At 51.2% G+C, this 19,732-nt stretch overlaps 1 protein-coding gene across 3 annotated transcripts in view; it reads right to left on the bottom strand.

Moving 5' to 3' along the window:
* Positions 1 to 19,732, bottom strand: part of FSTL4 (follistatin like 4) — a 420,631-nt gene that overhangs the window by 35,884 nt on the left and 365,015 nt on the right. For all 3 annotated transcript variants that reach the window (XM_030829211.1, XM_030829231.1, XM_030829222.1), the window contains exons 7-8: positions 18,792 to 18,958; positions 2,836 to 2,956 (exon numbers count right to left, since the gene is read on the bottom strand). In XM_030829211.1, the coding sequence (XP_030685071.1) occupies positions 2,836 to 2,956; positions 18,792 to 18,958 (288 nt within the window). The remainder of the gene's footprint in view (positions 1 to 2,835; positions 2,957 to 18,791; positions 18,959 to 19,732) is intronic.

The raw sequence follows: 19,732 nt of genomic DNA, 5'->3' as shown, positions 1-19,732 counted from the left end.
CTCACATGTGCTTAGAGTGAGATGCACCCTCTGCTGGTCTTGAGGTTTTTTTGAGCCAAAGCGGGTAAGATGACTCCCCACTGGCCTCCAGCCCTTCAGCAGGACTAAAGAGGGGGCCCCAGATCTGCCTGCTCCACCTCTGGTGCCCCTGTGTCTCTCCCCAGTTTTGCCCCAACTCTCTAATGGGGATCATTAGGACTCTTCTCCTCCTGCCCCTTATCCCAGATCATGCCAATCTCCACTAGAAGCCTAGGCCTCTGGGGCATCCCTCCTCCCCAGAACCTTCTGTTGTGCCTTCTGGAACTTATGTTCTGTCATTAGCAACATCTCCCACATCCTCAGACTCTTCTATGAGCATTCCTTCACCTTCTTGCTCCAGTGGAAACCTGGCTTCCTCCTGAGGACGCAGCTTCTCCTGCAGCGGCTTCAGAGGCAGCCCCTTCTCTTGGTACCACTAGGGTGGGAGGTGGGGTAGGCATCCTCCTGGGCCCTCGTTGTCACTTCCAGACCATTCTCATGTCACGCCCACCTCCTACCTAGACACCATCCCCACTTGGACATAGCTCCCACGCCTCTCACTCCTGGTCCCCTTTTCTACTGGATTTTTCCTGTTAGCCCACACAATGCTTTTATTTCTCCTACCTTGAAAAAAAAAAACCCTTCTCTTTATGCCAGTTTCTCTCTCAACTATGCCCCATTTTTCTCCTTGAAAACACCCTGAAGTGTTGTCCATACTCAAAGTTAGAGCCAGCTCTAGGCAGCTCCTACCCGTGCCAGAGCTCTGTATACAGCCTCCCACCAGGAGGATAGAACAGTGTGGACAGGGAGGGTCTATGTGGGTGTGTGAAGCTCCTGGGGCCCTGCCAGGAAAGGCGGAGACCAGGCTCTCTGCCAGCAATGTGGCAGAGACCCAACTCTTTCCTTTGGCCCTGATCTCCTCTTTTCCTTTTGTGTTAATCCACGCATTAAAAATAATGTGAAATTAATATATCCTAGGCACATACATTCATTTTCTCTCTTTTTTGAGATAGAGTCTCCCTCTGTCGCCCAGGTTGGAGTGCAGCAGTGCTATCTCAGCTCATTGCAAACTTGACCTCTCGGGTTCAAGCAATTCTCATGCCTCAGCCTCCCAAGTAGCTGGGATTACAGGCACATGCCACCACACATGGCAAATTTTTGTATTTTTTGTAGAGACAGGGTTTCACCATGTTGGCCAGGCTGGGCTCAAACTCCTGGGCTCAAGCGATCCAGCCTCAGCCTCCCAAAGTGCTGTGATTATAGGCGTGAGCCACCACACCGGCCTCATTTTCTCTTAAATTCGAAAATCTTCAAGTGAAAACATTTGGATCCATAACACAGAAAGGCAGCGTAAATAGATCCTTAAGTAAGAGGCACAGTCACGAAAGTAGCATGCGGGAGTAATAAACAGATTCAGGAGGTTATTACTGTGTTTTTGGGAATGAATCGCTACTTGTCTGAACTGTGGGAGGTCAAGGGTGTTTTTAATTTCATGGATTAATCATTTATGTCTGGTTTCTTTTTCCTTCCTATGAAAGCAATGCAAGAGGTTTACCCAAAGTTATAAATCACGTCAGTGCTTGGGCCGCATCTCTGGGAGGTCTGGGCTATGGGCAAGTTTATTTGAGAGAGGAAGTAGTTGCTGGAATGGTTTCTTTAGTCAACCGAATCAGGGCAGAGTCATGGAAGGGGAAGTCCCAGAAGATGGTGGCCCCCACCTGTGCATGGAATCTTGACCCCACTGCTGGCAGCGTGGCAGCTCCAGGGAGAAGCAGCCTATATTCTATTCTTGGCTTGAACATTTTTTTGGGTCTTGATTTTCCAAACTGTATAATGGGAAGGAGGCTCTCTGAGGGGCCACCAGCTCTGATCATCTGTGTCCACCAACTATAGTTAAATTTGGCTTGAGTTACCCCAAGAGTCACCCCCGTATCTATCCTACCTTGGACTTTGAACTACATCCTCTGCCAGGCATTTCCCAAGCATTATATACATATTCTATTTCATCAGACGAGGGCGAGGCAGCCAGCAGTGTGACCTAGAGGTCAGAGTATGGGGTCTGGATCCAGAGCAACACCCAGCAGTTGTGTGACCCCAGGCAAGTGACCTTTTTTAGCAAATCATCCATGAAGTGGACTAAGATACATGGATGGGAAGGTCCATGTGAAGGGCTGAGTACAGGGACTGACCAAGGCAAGTGCTGGGAAAACTCTGGCTGCTGTAATCAGGAGGCAGTGAATTCTTCAGTTTCTGGGACTCCTGGCAACACAGGGGCCTGTGAGAATCAAGGAAAAGCTTCCAAGCCTCAGTTTCTGTCCTGGCTTGGCTAAGAGGAGGCTCATTGGGCCTCCTGGGGAGGGAGATGGACACAAGCCCTTGCCGGAGGAAATAGAGCCTCCTGATTGAACAAGTGATACGGTTCCAGACCACCTGGGAGGAGTGGTGGATTTCAGTTTCTGCTCTCGCTAGATCCAGAGGCCACAGCGGCTCACCAGCACTGTGTTGCCTAAGGGGCATGCTCCATGCTCCACAGGGTCTGTGGGAGCCCCAGCTGCTGAGCGTGACTGGCCTGAATGGCTCACGCCATGGCACTTGGATTTGTTTCATCTGTGGAGGCTTTGGGTGGAGCCAAATACGAAAATTGGTCAACAGACTTTGCCCTTTCCACACAGTTCCCCTTTACTTATAAGAGAGATGATATATTTTGGGGTTAGATATTTCTTTAAGAAGACAGAATACAGGAAGGCGCGAGGGTTGATCTGAGCAGCAGTTTGGGGAGGCTTTGAGGGGACAACATGCATGGAGCCATTTACTAACCATTCACCTGCAGGACGTGGGTCTGGAACAGCTGCTCGTGGCCGGAAGCATGGCAGGTGTAATTGCCCATGTGGACGGTGGTCACCTTGGTGATGTACAGGGAGTCATCCTCTCCGAAGTCCTGCACAGGGTAAAGACGACGATGAGACTGGCCTCTTTATTGAACAGGCTGGACACCATAGCTGTCTCCTGGTTTTCCAGAAATCCTGCAGCTGGGAGAGAGTTCCTTTCTGCCTGGCCCTTGCTCAGCCAGAGCTGTCTGCAGAGGTGAGCCGTCCTGGGCAGCAGCAACCCCATCTCACCTCCACATTGTGGGCCCAGACCTCTGCATCTGTTTAAGGCCTTGTGTACCTGGCCCCTCCTCCATGAGGCCCAGTTTATACACTTCTCCCAGCACACGCCCTCTCAATTTCAAGCAACTAGGCCCACGTGTCCCCCCATTTACTGGCTGCCTGCTTGTTTCTCAGCGGTGTTGCTCAGCTGATGAGTAGCTCTGTTTCCGGAGGCCAGGCCTTGTTTAGAGCGGGGGTTAGCCGACTTTCTTAAGGGGCTAGCGAGCAGATATTTTTGGCTTCATGGGTAGCACAGTTTCTGCCAAATACCCAACTCCGCCATTACAGCATGAAAATAGCCTTCACGACACAGAAATTAATGAATGTGGCTGTGTTCCACTGAAGTTTTATTTAAAGTTGGTGGCCTGGATTTGGCCCATGGGCTGCAGTTGGCCTGCCTATGGTTTAGATCCCACCTCAATCCCAGAATGATTTCAGGCTGCTTGCAGAGATCTTGGTAACCCAAGGGAAGGGAAATAGAACTAAGGGGAAAATGGGGCAAACAAAAAAACCAGGGCAGGAACATCAAAGAGCACTAGGAAGGGCAGATGCCCACGGGTTCCACAGGAAATGGCTCAATAAGCCTCAGCACTGTCATCTCTGCAGCCTCACATGATGGGGTCTTACTGGGCCAGTGCATAGAGGAGGGATGGGCAGGAGGGGCTTTTGGCTGCATCAGACTCCCCTGATGAGCACTGGGCACCAAGCACTTGCCTAGTCAGCTGCATTCCCTTTTGCAGACATGTGCCCAATGCTGGCCCTTCCAGGCACCAACTACAGACATGCCAGGGATTGGAATTACCCGCTTTCTACAGAGAGCCCTCATCAGGTTGGGCCTTGGCTACCAAATATTTCCCAGGATATGGTGCTCAGAGCTGATGGTACAGAGAAGGCCCAGGCTCACTGATGAGCAAGGGGGCTGTGCACTGACATCTGCGGGGAGTGATGGGAACTCAGGACATCCAGGATTTAGCTTGAGCTCTGCCATTGACCAATGTACCCAGTCTCTCTGGGCACTGGCTTCTCCACCTGTAAGTTGTGGACAATATATATGGCCTGCCTGCCTTATGCGGTGTTGGGAGATCCGGTGAGAAAATGCGAGTGTATTTTTGAATGTGGGATGCGTGATATACACAGGGGATGTTATTCTTCTTGTTATTATTAGCAGAAGATGCAAAACTCCTCTTGACCCCCTGGAGCGAACACCAAATCATCCCTCCTGCCTTTCTCTGGCCCTTTCTGAGCTCCCTTTTCCCACAGAAGCATTCTGGTGGCAGGAGAGAAGGCCGTGGTGCCATGAGGGCTAAAAGCAGCTGAGGGCAGCTCCCTGGGTCCTCCGCTGATACTCATGTGAGCTCCTGTCCCTGAAATGCTGATGTTCTCTCTTGCTAACACTCCAGATGGCCCGGCCACAATGGTCCCGAAACCCCTTAAAGACACTTTCTAGACCGGGCACGGTACCTCATGCCTGTAATCCCAACACTTTGGGAGGCCGAGGTGGGTGGATCACTTGAGGTCAGGAGTTTGTTGAGACCAGCCTGGCCAACATGGTGAAACCCTGTCTCTACTAAAAATACAAAACAAACAAACAAACAAACAAAAAAATTAGCTGGGCGTGGAGGTGGGTGCCTGTAGTCCCAGCTACTCAGGAGGCTGAGGTAGGAGAATCGCTTGAACCCGGGAGGCGGAGGTTGTAGTGAGCTGAGATTGCACCACTGCACTCCAGCCTGGGTGACAGAGCAAGACCCCACCTCCAAAAAAAAAAAAAAAAAAAAAAAAGACACTTCTTTCTGGCTAATTAGCTGGATGAAGGGGTGCCGGCCCAGAGTGAAGCTTGGGGTAGGGCAAAGGCAGGAAGGTAGATGGTGAGCACATGCAGCCTGCTTGCAGGAAGGGTCAGGAGAAGAACTCCTAGCAGTGCTCCCAAAGAAGTAAAATGTTGCAGAGGGCTGCGGAAACCCTGAGACTTTGCTGTGAAACGTTGCTTCAAAGAGCCCTTTTCTACCATTCTGCGGAAACCTCCATGATAAAATAAAACACCAGATAGCTGATTTGTCCTGCATCATAACAGAGTCATAAAAGGTTCATACCTGAGTTGCTTATGAAAAGTTAATGACAAGTCAATTCTGGGGCCGACATATTTCTAGTCTAAGCTGTTTCCTGTGTCAAAACCTAAGTCTGGAGGAAAATCTGTTTAGCTTGGAATCTCGGTGGTGGGATGGCATCCTGAAATGGTACAGCCACTTCAAAGGGAAAAGGGTGGCAGGGCTTGGAAACTCCTCAGTGCCCCAGTTGGTGGGTCCCAGGGCAGACACCATCCCAGAGGGCAAAAACCAGAGCTGCTTGCAGGGAGCCTGGCGCTGTGGACCTGCTGGCATTTTCCCTCCAAACTGCCTTCCTGAGCCTTCACATCCATAGCCCCTTCTCATGATGGCTCTTGAAGCTGGCCTCAGGCTCTGGCAGGCCCTGCCCTCATCACCATCTGTATGGTGTTGCTTAGTCATCAGCACCACCACATTCCTCAGGTTGAGATGGGCCCTAGGCTCTGAGGGCTGCCCCAAGGCCACTGTTCCCAGATATCAACCTCAGGTTGATACCCATCAATACCAACATACGGTCTTCAAGAGGTTACCGTGTGCCGGGAACTTACACGTCACCTTGTATGTATTTAATCCTCAGGAAAAAAACCCTGAAAACCCCAATCCAGAAAACAAAACAAAAGCCCAGTTCCCCAGGGGCAAAACAAAAGCCCAGTTCCTCACTAGGCTCTCCTGCAGATTCATTCAGAGTGGGGTCTCCTCTCACCACCTCCGTGGCTCCTGCTCTGGCCAGCCGCCACCTTCCTGGGGGATGCCAGGGACCCCGGCTTCTGGCCCACAGCCTCTGCCCTGAGGCAGCTGCATCACACCCCTCATACTCAGAGCCGTGTTTGCTGGGGGCCAGCCCCTCTCAGACTCTACACCCTCACACACTCCCCTTGCCGTTGCTCTAGCGTGCCAGGTATGCTCCCCTCCTCCCAGGCCGTCTGTCTCCCTCTCCTGCAAGTCGGCTCCAACCTTGTCCGGCAGCCCCATCTCTGGAGCCTAACCTCTGCCCCACACCCTGCTTGGCGCCTCCTGCGGACCCACTGCTGTGCCGCCTGCTGCTTTCTGTACTTACCTTGTTTGCTGTCTGTCTGCCCCTGCAGAATGTGAGCTCTGCAGAGGAGGGCAGGGAGGCTTGTGCCCTGTGTGCCTGGCACAGTCCTGGTGCACAGTGGGCCCTCAAAAAATAGCTGTCGAGTGGACTATATGGGGCACTGAGCTAGGCTTTCTGAGGGGATTCTTTCAGTTTGACAGCCGAGGTGCCCACCTGCCTTCCTGTCCACTCAAATATTACGCAGCCACGCAGGCTCAAAATGAGGCAGCTGGCGGGAAGAGCAGAGCACTGGTCTCAAGTCTCATCCCCACTTCCCCACTTGTCCCCTTCTCCGTCCTGCAGCCCTCGGGAGAACTCGAGGCTCTTTTGCAGTCCTCAGGCTGGGGCATACTGGAATCCACCAAAGCTCAGAGCAGCAGGAAGAGATGGAAAAGCCCATCGCGCAAAGCCCATCGCGCATGGATTCCCACCCTCTACTGATGACTTGTGCTGTGCCTCCAACACGCTCATTTAACCTCACCGTCTGTTTCTTTCTTGCTTACCAAGTACACATCCCCGCTCCCCAGGAGCAGAGACTTAACTCTTGGGCAATCACTCAGGTGCTGAGGGGTGTGTGCCAGCCCTTGGAGGACTTGAGGGGCTGCTGGGTGTGTTATGGCTCTTCCATGAGCACCTAAGCATTACCTGTCTGTGGCTTCAGCTCGGAGGGGAAGCTGACTCTGTAATAAGTAAAATAACGTCTCTGGGTGAAAATGATAGGCATCATATAATTACAGAACAAAGCGCATATTGTTTTCTGGATATGAATACCGGCTACAGAAATCAAATTTACCTCATTGGATGTGAGAAAATTACTTTAACAATTGATTTATAAGAAGCTACATAAAACTAAGCCTGCAATCCTTCCTCTCCTGAATGTTCTTTGAGATGCATCTGAATACTGCTATCAACGCTTGATTGCATCTCTGTACTTGTCTCTTTATGGATGGCTTTTTTTTTTTTTTTTGCTCTGATGCATAGAACTGTATTAGCAAAATCAAGGTTCCTTACAGAAATAAACAGATGTCAGATTAGACCATTCTTTGTATTGATGCATATCTGTTTTCTGGGAAAGAGACAATTTTAAAGACATGGTTCTCACCTTTTAAAAAGCGATTTTCTAAGTATCTGCCCTTAATAAAGAACACAATTAAATGAGACTTAAGTATTAAACAATAGTTAAGCAGAGATGAGATGGGGGATGTTGCCATAGTGATCCATGGGAGTCAGGTATATGTAATATGGAAATGAGCCATCAATACTGAATATTTAGAGACTAAATGTTCAACGCAAGGACTCCAGAGTAATATTAGAGTTTAGGTTAATGGCACTGTCAATGTTACAAGTTCAGACTCAGTTTAGAAACAATTATTCAGAGCTTTTCCGACATTGCCCTCCTCAGGAGTACCCCTGGCTCTCTTTGCGGGAGGAGGGAGTAAAGGGGGGTCTCTCCCCCAACAATCCTTCAATTCTGGCCCCCAGAATGCCACTAACTGTAGCATCTCACCTGCACAGTCAAATGCAGCGAACCTAAACACAGAGTAACATGCAGTGCCTGGGTGATGGCCATTCCTCAAACATGTCTAGACTTGCCTGGCCCTTATCCAGACCAAGCCAGGACCACATGCACATGTGGGTGAGCACACACAGGCATCCACACGGACACATGCAGTACATGTGAGCGTGCACACATCGGGGAGGCAGCACACCCAAATATCTACATGGACACGTGGTACACATGATGATGTACACGCATGAGTGCACACACGTACCAACGCACTGGCTCTCTAGTGCTGACCTCCGTGACCAACACTGAGTTTACCGCGCCATTCACTTCATTCCAGCCCCTCATAGTGAGAGATGACAGTGTGCTGGCAGCCCTCGCTCGCTCTCGGAGCCTCCTCGGCCTTGGTGCCCACTCTGGCCGCGCTTGAGGAGCCCTTCAGCCCACGGCTGGCACTGTGGGAGCCCCTTTCTGGGCTGGCCAAGGCCGGAGCTGGCTCCCTCATCTTGCAGGGAGGTGTGGAGTGGCGCGGGTGGGAACTGGGGCTGCGGGTGGGGCTTGCCGGCCAGCGTGAGTTCCGGGTGGGTGTGGGCTTGGTGAGCCCCGCACTCGGAGCCGTGGCCAGCCCACAAGCCCCGGGCAGTGAGGGGCTTAGCACCTGGGCCAGCAGCTGCTGCGCTCGATTTCTCGCCGGGCCTTAGCTGCCTCCCTGGGGGGCAGGGCTCAGGACCTGCAGCCCGCCATGCCTGTGCCTCCCCCACCCCCGCCCCCCTCCCTGCCACCGTGGGCTCCTGCGCAGCCTGAGCCTCCTGGACGAGCACCACTCCCTGCTCCAGGGCACCCCGTCCCATCGACCACCCAAGGGCTGAGGAGTGTGGGTGCACTGCACGGGACTGGCAGGCAGCTCCACCTGCAGACCCAGTGGGGGATCCACTGGGTGAAGCCAGCTGGGCTCCTGAGTTTGGTGGGGACTTGGAGAACCTTTATGTCTAGCTAAGGGATTGTAAATACACCAATCAGCACTCTGTCTCTAGCTCAAGATTTGTAAACACACCAGTCAGCACCCTGTGTCTAGCTCATGGTTTGTGAATGCACCAATCGGCACTCTGTATCTAGTTATTCTGGTGGGGACTTGGAGAACCTTTATGTCTAGCTAAGGGATTGTAAATACACCAATCAGCACTCTATATCTTGCTCAAGGTTTGTAAACACACCAATCAGCACCCTGTGTCTAGCTCAGGGTTTGTGAATGCACCAATTGGCACTCTGTATCTAGCTGCTCTGGTGGGGACTTGGAGAACCTTTGTGTGGACACTCTGTATCTAGCTAATCTAGTGGGGACGTGGAGAACTTCTGTGTCTAGCTCAGGGATTATAAATGCACCAATCAGCACCCTGTCAAAATGGACCAATCAGCTCTCTGTAAAACAGACCAATTGGCTCTCTGTAAAATGGACCAATCAGCAGGATGTGGGTGGGGCCAGATAAGAATAAAGGCAGACTGCCGGAGCCAGCAGTGGCAACCTGCTGGGGTTCCCTTCCATGCCGTGGAAGCTTTGTTCTTTCACTCTTTGCAATAAATCTTGCTGCTGCTCACTCTTTAGGTCCACACTGGCTTTATGAGCTGTAACACTCACCGCAAAGGTCTGCAGCTTCACTTCTGAAGCCAGCGAGACCATGGACCCACCAGAAGGAAGAAACTCCAAACACATCCGAGCATCAGAAGGAACAAACTCTGGACACGTCGCCTTCAAGAACTGTGACACTCACCGCAAGGGTCCGCGGCTTCATTCTTGAAGTCAGTGAGACCAAGAACCCACCAATTCCGGACACAATAGGACGGACTTGCCATCCTGCAAAGACCTGAAGAACCATCCTCTTTCTCAGAGTCCTCTCAAGAAAAAGAAGTCTCTGCAACTTGGAGCAATCTCTAAGTAGCTGACTGAGCCCCCTGGAAGAGGGCTGTTGTGGGCAGCTGCATTCAGTGTGAGCAACCCGGAGTGGGCCTGTCCTCCTGCCCGTCCCCAGGTTCAGGCCCGGAAGAGGGAGTTGGAGGCATGAGAGAAGCCACTGTGGGGAGAGCACCTGGTTCCTCCAAGGCTCAGGGCATGTGTGGTCCCTGGCTGACTTGGGTGTCCTCTGGTGTGTGCGGTCAGTCTCTCCTTCTGACCGTGGATGCCAAAGGGGAGGCCCTTATCTCTTAGCGCATGAGTCATCTCTTTGTGCATGACTGTATTATCCTCAGCGTGTCATGTGGTTCCCGTGCATAACTGAGCTCAATGAATATTTGCTGACTTCAGGGAGTGTGTTAGCCCAGGATGCTACCTCCTGGGAAGCCCTGAGAGGAAAGATGGTGAAGAATTCATATTACCCAGGGAGGTCTGGCCTTGCCCTCTTTGGCTACAGGGAGGCAATCTCTAGGCTCTGGAATGTCATGCCTCATAGGGGTCTCTTTGTTTGCCTGGGGTCTTTGGGCCAGGTGGTATCAGTTCTGTCTCTAGAGGGGCTAGGGATGAGAGGGCAGACATGTGGGCAGTATTTGAATGAGCTCCAGCAAAAGTTTTGGACACCAAGGCCTGGGTGAGCTTCTCTGGGAAATTGACACTGTGACAGTGATGTGTCTGTGGCTCCACAGGACAGGGAGAGGAGAACAGAGGTTTCACGTTTAGAGCCCTCCTGGGCTCTGCCCTGTGGGCTTCATCACTTGGCTGACTTTAATCTGTACTCTTTTTGCTGTATTAAACTTTAACTGTGAGTATAACACTTACAATGAGTTCTGTTTTTCCAGCAAATTGTTGAACCTGAGGGTGGTTTTGGGAACCACCTGACTTCCAGTTATGTCAGAAGTGAGGGTGTCTTCTGTGGAAGAGCCAACTTCAGTTGGCTCAAAAACTCAAATAGAGAAGTTCTGACCTAGTGGTATGCATGCTGAAATTGCGTATACGGACAAACCTGATTATCTGGGTATACACAGGGGCCCAGATACCTGCAACAGAAGGCTCATGCCAGAGACATTGCTCTGAGCCCTCCACTTGTCCACCCTTAGAGGCCAGAGGGCAAATACCTCTTGATATGCCAGGACTCCAGAGTGTTATGTAGTAGGGGTGGCAGCTAATGGGGCCCTCTGGTGAGGTGCAGGCCTGAGCCCTTGAATGGGGCTTTGGCTCCTTGGCTAATTAGCGTGGCATCCCCAGCTGGGGCGGGAAGGGACTCAGGTTCTAGACTGCACTGCAGCAGACATCTGAAGTTCCAGACCACCTCACACTCGCTGCTTTCCTTTGGGAAACCTGCAACCCTCTTCCTGGGGACCCTTGGATCATGAATCCCCAGGCTGAGAAGGCCTTACCAAGGGTTCCAGCTCCTGACTCTAACCTGGACCACACTCACAGCCATGACAGCTGATTCCTGTCCTTGAGACACTCCAGAGAGGATTTAAATAAATTTCCTTCTATGGCTCATTTCAGGGACCAAGACGACTTTCAGTTAGGAATTTCCTCCTGACACGGTGTTCAAAACTCTTACACATTGTTGGAGAGGGCGTAGACTGGTGCAGCCATTTTGGAGAGAGATTTGGTAAAACCCATCAAAACTGAAAATGCATCACTTCCAAGAGCTTATCTTACACGTCAACTTACACACATGTGCAAAGAGGTGGGTATAAGGATGTTTCCTGCAGTCTTGTTTGCTGTAGACAAAACCTGAAACAGCTGCATGGGGCTGGGGAGGGGGAGCCCAGGAAGAGCAGTGCTTGGGCATGGCTCAGGGGCTGCAGGACCTCCTGGTGACTCCCTTGTCATTGCTTAGTGCAGAGAGTGCCTTGGAGGGGTAGGCTCCAATCTGTAGTGGCCAAGAGAGGCACCAATCGGCCTCCTTCATTGGCTGGGTCTCTGCAGGGAGGCAGTGAGGCTCAGGGAGGAAGAGACTCTGTGGGGAGTTCCTGGACTCTGCAATCAGGGTATAGAAGCTGAATCAGAACCTTCCTGTGGGACCCTGTACCTTTGAGATGGGGCCGGAAGTGGTCACTGAGTATAAGTCAAGCCCTGAGGCCAGGGCTTCCCCTAAGGCTTTCCCCTAAGAGGGGAAAGAGGCCCTCGAAAGAGGCACTGAGAAAGCGAAGGCCAGAGGAGACACTTGGCAGGGCAGAGTCACCTCACAAGTTCCACAGGCTGGAGTACCACAGGCCCCGGCCCCCATATCTTGGAGAGCTCTGGACAACACTCCCAACGGTTTGAACACATTCAAAACTCTAAAGAACTGGATGTTCAGATGTTTTCGGTACAAGCTACAGAGAATTGGCCAAAGCCTTTAAGTGCTTCAAGTGTAGTGTTTTCTAAGATTTTAAAACAAAATGTACCCAAGCATTTAATGAGATTATTTTAATGCAGAGCCTACAACCACTGTCTAACGTGGTGCAAACAGCTCTCCATGCTAATCAAACGCCTCTCATCTTTTTACAATGAATTCATGACTGGTTCATATAAAGACAATAAAAGTTAAATGAGTCATGAGCTCCTAAATCATTTTCTTTTGGTCTTTTTAATAACTCACTTCCAAAGAAGAGCTAGCTGAGAGCATACGCTTCATTAGAATTATTTGTTCCTGGTTTTATACCATTTAGGTATGGGGAGAAAAGTGAACATTTTAACACATCCTTCAAACACTGCCACAAATACTTTCTTCTAATGGGTTTTGTTTTTCTGCTTTTATCACCGTACTCTGCCTGCCGACATTTGAAAGCCCCAAATAGCGAGATTCAGTGAAAAAAAAAAAAAAACCTAAAACAAAAAAGAGTGGCTCTTTCAAGTCATTTGAAATATAACGAGTTTGTTGCAGGCCTTTTTGTTTTTTCTGTTTTTTTAAAAAAGAATACAATAGAAAAATGTTTTCTCTCCCTGAGAATATCCTGGGTAAACAATTCCACATGCTGGTCTCAGAGCACGTTGCTTCCTTCCTTGCTGGGGCCAGAGGCCAGCAGCCAGTGAGAATAGGAGCTCCACACACAGGGACCCATATCCAATTTGATACATTCCACTGGGGCCTGGGAACTACAGACAGCCCCACAGCAAAGACTTGGAGTTGCTGGCGGCTAGATATTATGTCCCACAAGCAAGGAACCCAGAGAGCTCTGGGCCAGGGCATGTAGGTGGCTGTGGGCCCATGGGCAAGTTCTCCACTCCTCTGAATGACTTAACCCCACGTGCCTCATGGGGCAGGGGTATGGGATGAACTGATGCTTCTGACCTGATGACAGGCACGGAGCCTGCACCGTGTATAAATGGTAACAACACTGGCAACAACACTTGTGATGGTTCAGCCCAACAGCCATTACCTGTGACTTTTGAGATGCCCTGTCCCTATTTCTGCCCGTTCCTGTCTCCTGGCCTTCAGGATCATAAAGGACAGTGAGGAAGACAGTTATGAGACGAAGGGCGGGTGACATTGTTGAGGCAGGACATGCCGACTAGGTTTGGGGACAGTCACTTCACCCTCCGAGTGGCCGCTGTGCAGGCTGGGTGGTCAGAGAAGCAGAGGGCTGAGGCCCAGAATGGGTTTGCATGTCCTGTTTCTGCAGAAAGTGAGGCAGCACCCCATCCTTCCCAACCCCAATACCTAGAATGGGGGCCAGAGTAGGGAGGGAATGTGTGGATCTGCTTCTGAGATGGGTCTCACCCCAGCCCCCAAAGCCTGGACCTGAGTCCCCAGGAGACAGGGGCTACAGGGGAAACTCACCACGGAAGGGCCCCTTGTGGGGGCCCCACAGCAGGGGCTGGGGGCGAAGGCTACCCTTCTACCAGACACAAGCACGGGCACACTCCTGGGGGCAGCCTGGCCCAGGCCCAGGTCAGGCAGAGCACAGGGTGCTGCTGGTGGCCACGCCTCTGCTTAGCTTCTGAGGTGGGGGCAGTGGGCTGTGCCTCCTCAAGGACTGAGGTGAGCGGGGGCACAGGGCCAGGTCAGAAGCACATCCAGACACACAGCTGCTTCAGTAACGAAACCCAGGAAGTAAACAAATTACAGGCTGCACTTTGTTAGCTCTGGGGAACATGAGCGTGAGCAGACACTACTGATTTTTCATCAAACAAACAGAAGGCAGCGTCATAATCCAGAGACCCACTGCCAGGAGGGGCTGCAGCATGTGCCCTGGGCTGCTGATTTGCTGGGGAGCACCTGTCTTTGGGGGCCTTACACCATTCGTCCATAATTCTAGCCTTTGCTCAGTGGTGGATTTGTTTTCCCTCCTGCAAGCTGGGCTGGGTAAGGCTGAAGCCTCCTGCAAGGCAGTGGCTCAGGTGTCCTTAGGAGACATACCAGGTCCAGGCCCAGGCTGAACTTCCTGACAACCTTAAGAAGGCAAAGGCCAGGTACGGTGGCTCACACCTGTAGTCCCAGCACTTTGGGAGGTCGAGGCAGGAGGATCACTTGAGCTCAGAGGTTTGAGGCCAGCCTGGGCAACACAGCAACACCCCTCTCTACAAAAAAATAAAAAAATTAGCCAGGCGTGGTGGTGCATGCCTGTGGTCCCAGCTACTCTGGAGGCTGAGGTGGGAGGATCGCTTGAGCTCTGGAGGTCGAGGCTGCAGTGAGCCAAGATCATGCCACTGTGCTTCAGTCTGGGTGACAGAGAGAGACCCTACTGCCTAAAAAAAAAAAAAAAAAAAAAAAAAGGTAAAGTGAAGACATCATGAACTGAACCACTGCCCCATCAGGGGAGCCTTGGGTGGAAGCCAGGGGGACCCTGGGGCACTGCTGCACTCCAGATGTGCCACTGGGGAAGTTAGAGAGGAGGAAGACTCAGAAAACATCAACAAGGCTCCCCTCACTTCTGGACCCTCCATTATTTGAACTCCCTCTTGGATGTATGTTTAATCTTAGGCTGGAAAAGGCGCTCCAGACTCTTGCAGCACACACATCTGACCATGTCACTCCCCCATCAAACATCTACGCTTCCCCACTGCCCACAGGGCAACTGCTAAGACTCTTAATGTTAATATTCAAGGACCTTTATGTTCTAGCTCTAGTCTGTCCCTATACACTTCTTTCTCACTCACTTATTCCTGTCTCCTAAAGCCCCAGTCAGAAGGGCCCCGTTCTCTGGCCCCCAGAACAGTTGTTAGTGGATACTTCGCCTCCCTGGAGGCTGTGGACAGTGTCTTTGTTCTCTACTCTGGTACGGAGCTTGTGACTCTCAGGCACTTAGCAAATGAGTCACCCCAAATGATGACTCCCCATGTACGCCACCTGGATGGGCCACACACGATTGGGTGACTCATAAGTGCTTCTGAGAGCAACATTGCTCGTTGCAGAATCTGACTGGCTCCTTCTTACTTGGCTCCAGGCGAGAGGGGTACATTTACTTTCTGATCAAATATTATTCTGATGCTCAGGGCATGCTTGATGTTTGCAAGTCAGAAAAGTTTAATTACATGTGTCATTAGAATGGCATTCTGTAATAGCTGTGTGACTGAATTCATTAACAGAATTCTTAACAGATAAGACAAGACAAATTAGTATTTTGTTGCTCATGAAAGCTTCTCATTAAGAGAGTAGTGAAAAAGTGATTGATATTTTGTTGCCAATCAAGATGTCTCATACAAACGACAAAGAAAGGAGGCCCACGCTCCTTCGTGCTCTGTGATCTCCCCGCCTTGGGTTTTGAAAGCCGATCAGCTTCCCCCCGTGCAGCCGTGTTTGGGGGTCACCACTGATTACAATGCCGGTGATCGTATTTCATCTCCCACTGCTGTGGGGTGAACATGACCACTGAGACACCTCAGGCCGAGGGACTCTGGGAGCCTCATCAACCCCAGAATCTTTGCTGCATCAGTGTTGCACTCCTGGGCTGTTCTCCCCTAATTCTTGCTTCAAAAATGCAAGTGAATCCCAATGACCTGGCTCTAGCCCCCTTCAGCCTGATTTCTTCCAAGGGTTGCTTTCCGCACCATCCCGAGTGGGGCTACTGCTTATGAGCACCTCTTGTGTGCCAGGCACTGAGCTGGGTCCTTGACATACTTCAGCCTGAAAATGCCCATGTGAGGAGGACATAATACGCTTTCTCCACAGGCTCAGAGAAGTCCAACAGCTCACCCAAAGCTGCTCTGGATTTGCTGGAGGCGGAGGGGCAGTGCCTCTCTCCCTGGGTGAATCGAGGCTGACGTGGACAGTGAGACCTCCGTCCCCACTGCGAGCAGTGGGGGCATGCCAAGATCCTATCTGCCTGACTGGGGAGCCTCACCCAGCTGTTGCTGGCTGCTTGGTGGGGACTCAGGCTGCAAGATGCTGAGAATGTTATTTAGCAGCAGCAGGAATAATAATATAATAAAAATATTAGTGATAGCAACAATAGTAAAAATGATGACAGTGATAATCGTTAGCATTTATAGAACACCATATGTGAAGAGCCTTACATGCATATTGTCATTTAGTTCTTACCGGAACCCTGTGAGGCTGGTCCCACTATTTATCCCCATTTCACAGAAGGGAAAACTGGAGCTTAGAGCAGTCAAGGTTACTAGACTAGTAACTTTCCAAGGTTCTAGCTAGTAAGTGGCAGACCCCAGGCTCATGCCTTTCACTAGCGAGCTGTGCCACCTCCTTCCGTCAGGTAGGGGAGGTGTGCGTGTGTTTTGTGTGTTTGTAAACATCGGGCTTGGACCCCTGCGGGGCTGGTGCTACCCTGCTCCCTCGTGTAGGGGGTTCTGAGAAGCACTGGGCCCTGCCTATTTGCCGGCTACTGACTCAACCACGAGCAGCAAGTGTTTCCTGGGAGGTAACGAGGGGCCATTCATCTCTGGCTGCACCCACAATTACCCAAATTGCTAACCTTATTGTGAAAAGTAGAAATGCAATTGAGTTGGTGCTGGAGGCATGTTTGAGGGAGGGGAAAACCACTCAAAGTAATTTAATTAACTGATGGCAAGTACATTAAGTGGAGTTTTGCCTCTGCTTTTATTTCTGATATCTTTCAGTGGAGCGCCAAGTAATGCACATGAAATGCTCCCACAGACACAGGTGGACCTGTCCCAGCACTGACCAATCTTTCCTAGCCAAACATGTTTAAAAGCTGGCACTGTACCTTGTGAGCAGGTACAGTGGAGGACATCACACTCACAAACATGCACCCCAACACAGTCCAGTCTTTACAGATAGGATACTGCTCTTTCTTGCTAAATTCTCAGACAAGCCCTGGCCATTGCAGGCCCAGAAAATGAAGGGTTCTGCCCATCCAGCATCTGTCCAGCAAGCACCCACCAGGAGTGTGCTGCATTGACATTCAAAGCTGTATAGGATACTGGCTATGTTCACCGTGGTGGGAAATCACAAGGACACAATCCTGTCCAGTGTGACAAGGCTAGGGGAAGGGCACTCCTTGGCAGCTCTGCCCAGGGTAGAACCTCCAGAGTGGCCCCCTCTTTCCATCTGCTTCCCCCATGACCCCCAGGGTGTAGCTGAAGGGGCCTAGAGAGTAGGAGAGGACTAACTTTGGTGGTTCCTGCAGCATTTCATGCTGGGTCTCTCTCCCCGCAAGTCTCAGAGTTGGAAGGGACCTTCAAGGTCACTGGGTTTAGCTGCCCTCTTGTGGCTAGCAGCATTGCTGACCACAGTCCCTGCTTGAGCTTGCATATGCCCCTTGGGATAAGGAGCTCAGTGACTCCTGTGGGGGCTCTCTCTCCATGGTGGGGCAGGTTTGATGGCCGGAATGGGGTTCCAGCTAAGGGGCCCAAATTGATCTCCTTTTGAGGTACACCTTGTGCTAGTCCAACTCAGGGGGTCACACAGCCCAGGTCAGCTCCCTTTGCCCCAGCCCCTACCCCACCATCTTGGAGATGTTAGCAGGAACTGACCATTCATCCCACGGGTCTTTCTTCTCTGGGCAAGCATCCCACTGTGGACCAGCTGTCCTGTCCTGAGCCAACAAGGCTAGGGCTGCCCTCTCTTCTGCCTGAAAATTATATTCCTGTTACTGTAACCTAAGACCCATCAGCTGTCCTGGCAGCTCACTACATGGGTGACATCACTCTGTCTTCTCACATGAACTTCTGGGAAGCCACATCACCTCTTGTGCCAAACCTGGACCAATAAATATCCTTGAATTATGCCACTTTTTTAAGTCTAATAGAAGGGAAGTATTGCTAATATTTTTCTTATAGATTAATTCATTGAGGATCGGCAGGTTAAGAAATTACTCAAAGTCACAAAGCTGACGTGGGTGATGCTGGGATCCCAACGGAGGCTGCCTGGTTCCTCAGAGCACAGAAGTACCCCCTGATGTCAATGCTAGGCTGCATGAGCTCAGTTGCTTTCTTCTTCCACACAGCACCACTTAACTCATCACACCCTCATCCCCTCACCCAGCAACGAACGTCCCCAAGGTAGGTCCCCTCTGGCCTGACCTGCTTTCCCTCCGCCTTCTCATCTGGCACCTGGCATTTGTCTTCCAGCCAACCCAGCCCAGTGGCTCACCTCTGCCCTCCACAGGGACCACCCCTTCCCTGCACGCAGCTGTGTACAGCCTACCCAGCACTAGGGCCCAGAACCTCCTCCTAAGGTCCCCAAGCCCGCTGTTCTCTCAGCTGTGGAGCCTGCTGCACTCTCTGCTGGCCTGTAGTCCATCTCTCTGAGCCCTGTGAGCAGGCCCACACAGTCTGTTCTCAGGGTCACCTCCAGGCCTTTGCTAATGCAGCCCCGTTCAGAGGCCTCCTGTCCCACCCATTGCATCCCTCTTCTCTTCCTTAGCCGGACATAGCATGGCCACCATTCATCTATTTTCTGCTGTGGTGGGATGTGGATTTTCTGATACTGCCAAGCTGACAACAGGCTAGAAAAGCACCAAACACAGGATGTTAAACTAAAACTCTCCCGTCCTGCCACTGCCTGTGGTATCTTACCCAGTGTACTGTCCTAGGGAGCTGCGCTTGAGCTCAGAGTGAATTCCAGGTGACTTACATTGATGTCTTCCAACTCCAGGAAGTTCAGGGTGAGCCCATTGCGCTTCCAGATGATTGGTGGCCTCAGGTCTCCACGGACAGCGCAGGTCAGCACTGTGCTCAGCCCCACGGTCACTGTGGTCACACTGACCCTGTCCTCGGGGGCAAGGCTGAGCTGAACCACTTCTGCAGAGGGAAAGGAGGAGGCACGGTCAGGTGCAGGCCCATCCTTGAGTTGAGTGGAGTCTCAATTCAAGGTGAATAGCCATGAATTTTCTGGGTGGAAGGGGCCCAGAAGGGCTTCACAGCTCCCTGAAAATTGTTTACAATGTGCTGACTAAATGTAGAGATAGATACTTTTGCTGGGCGAGGAGCCAAGACTTAGGTCAAATGCCCAAAAGGCTATGTGAGTCCAAACAGGTCAAGAACCATAATTAATGTGCCGGGGACAATCTGGGCCATAGATTTGTGTCAAGCCAAGAATGTGGGTCATGAAGGCCAGGGGGCCCACCACACAGAGAGACGGGGGGCAGGGGTGCAGTGCCCTGCTCACAGCTCCCCTGGCCTGTTGGCGTCTGGGCCTTGCTAAGTGCAGACAAGGCCTGCTAAGTGAGCCAACAAGTTTCTCATCCATCTGGGGTCAGTTTTAAAGGTTGCGCTGTCTGAAGTCTGGGGAATGAACTGGCTGATCTTTGAAGGTTTGTTTCTGTCTGAGGATTCGCTGAACTTGGATTTGGATTTCTGTCCTGTGACCATGCACTGTAGCTTTTAATTTTTTGAAGCATACTTCAGGCTGCAGAAATTATTAGTCCTTGCCATTTTGCGCTTGATAACTGGCATTAGGACTGACCATTCTTCAGGCAAATGGGAAGAATCCAAGATATTTCTCTGCAATCACAAGCTTTTTGAAATTCTCATGATTTATGAAAAAATTAATCAAACTCAGGCTGCTCAAATGAC

This window comes from Nomascus leucogenys, chromosome 2 (genome assembly GCF_006542625.1).
Source record: "Nomascus leucogenys isolate Asia chromosome 2, Asia_NLE_v1, whole genome shotgun sequence".
NCBI classification, from domain to species: Eukaryota; Metazoa; Chordata; class Mammalia; order Primates; family Hylobatidae; genus Nomascus; species Nomascus leucogenys.
This window is presented reverse-complemented; position numbering and strand designations above follow the sequence as displayed.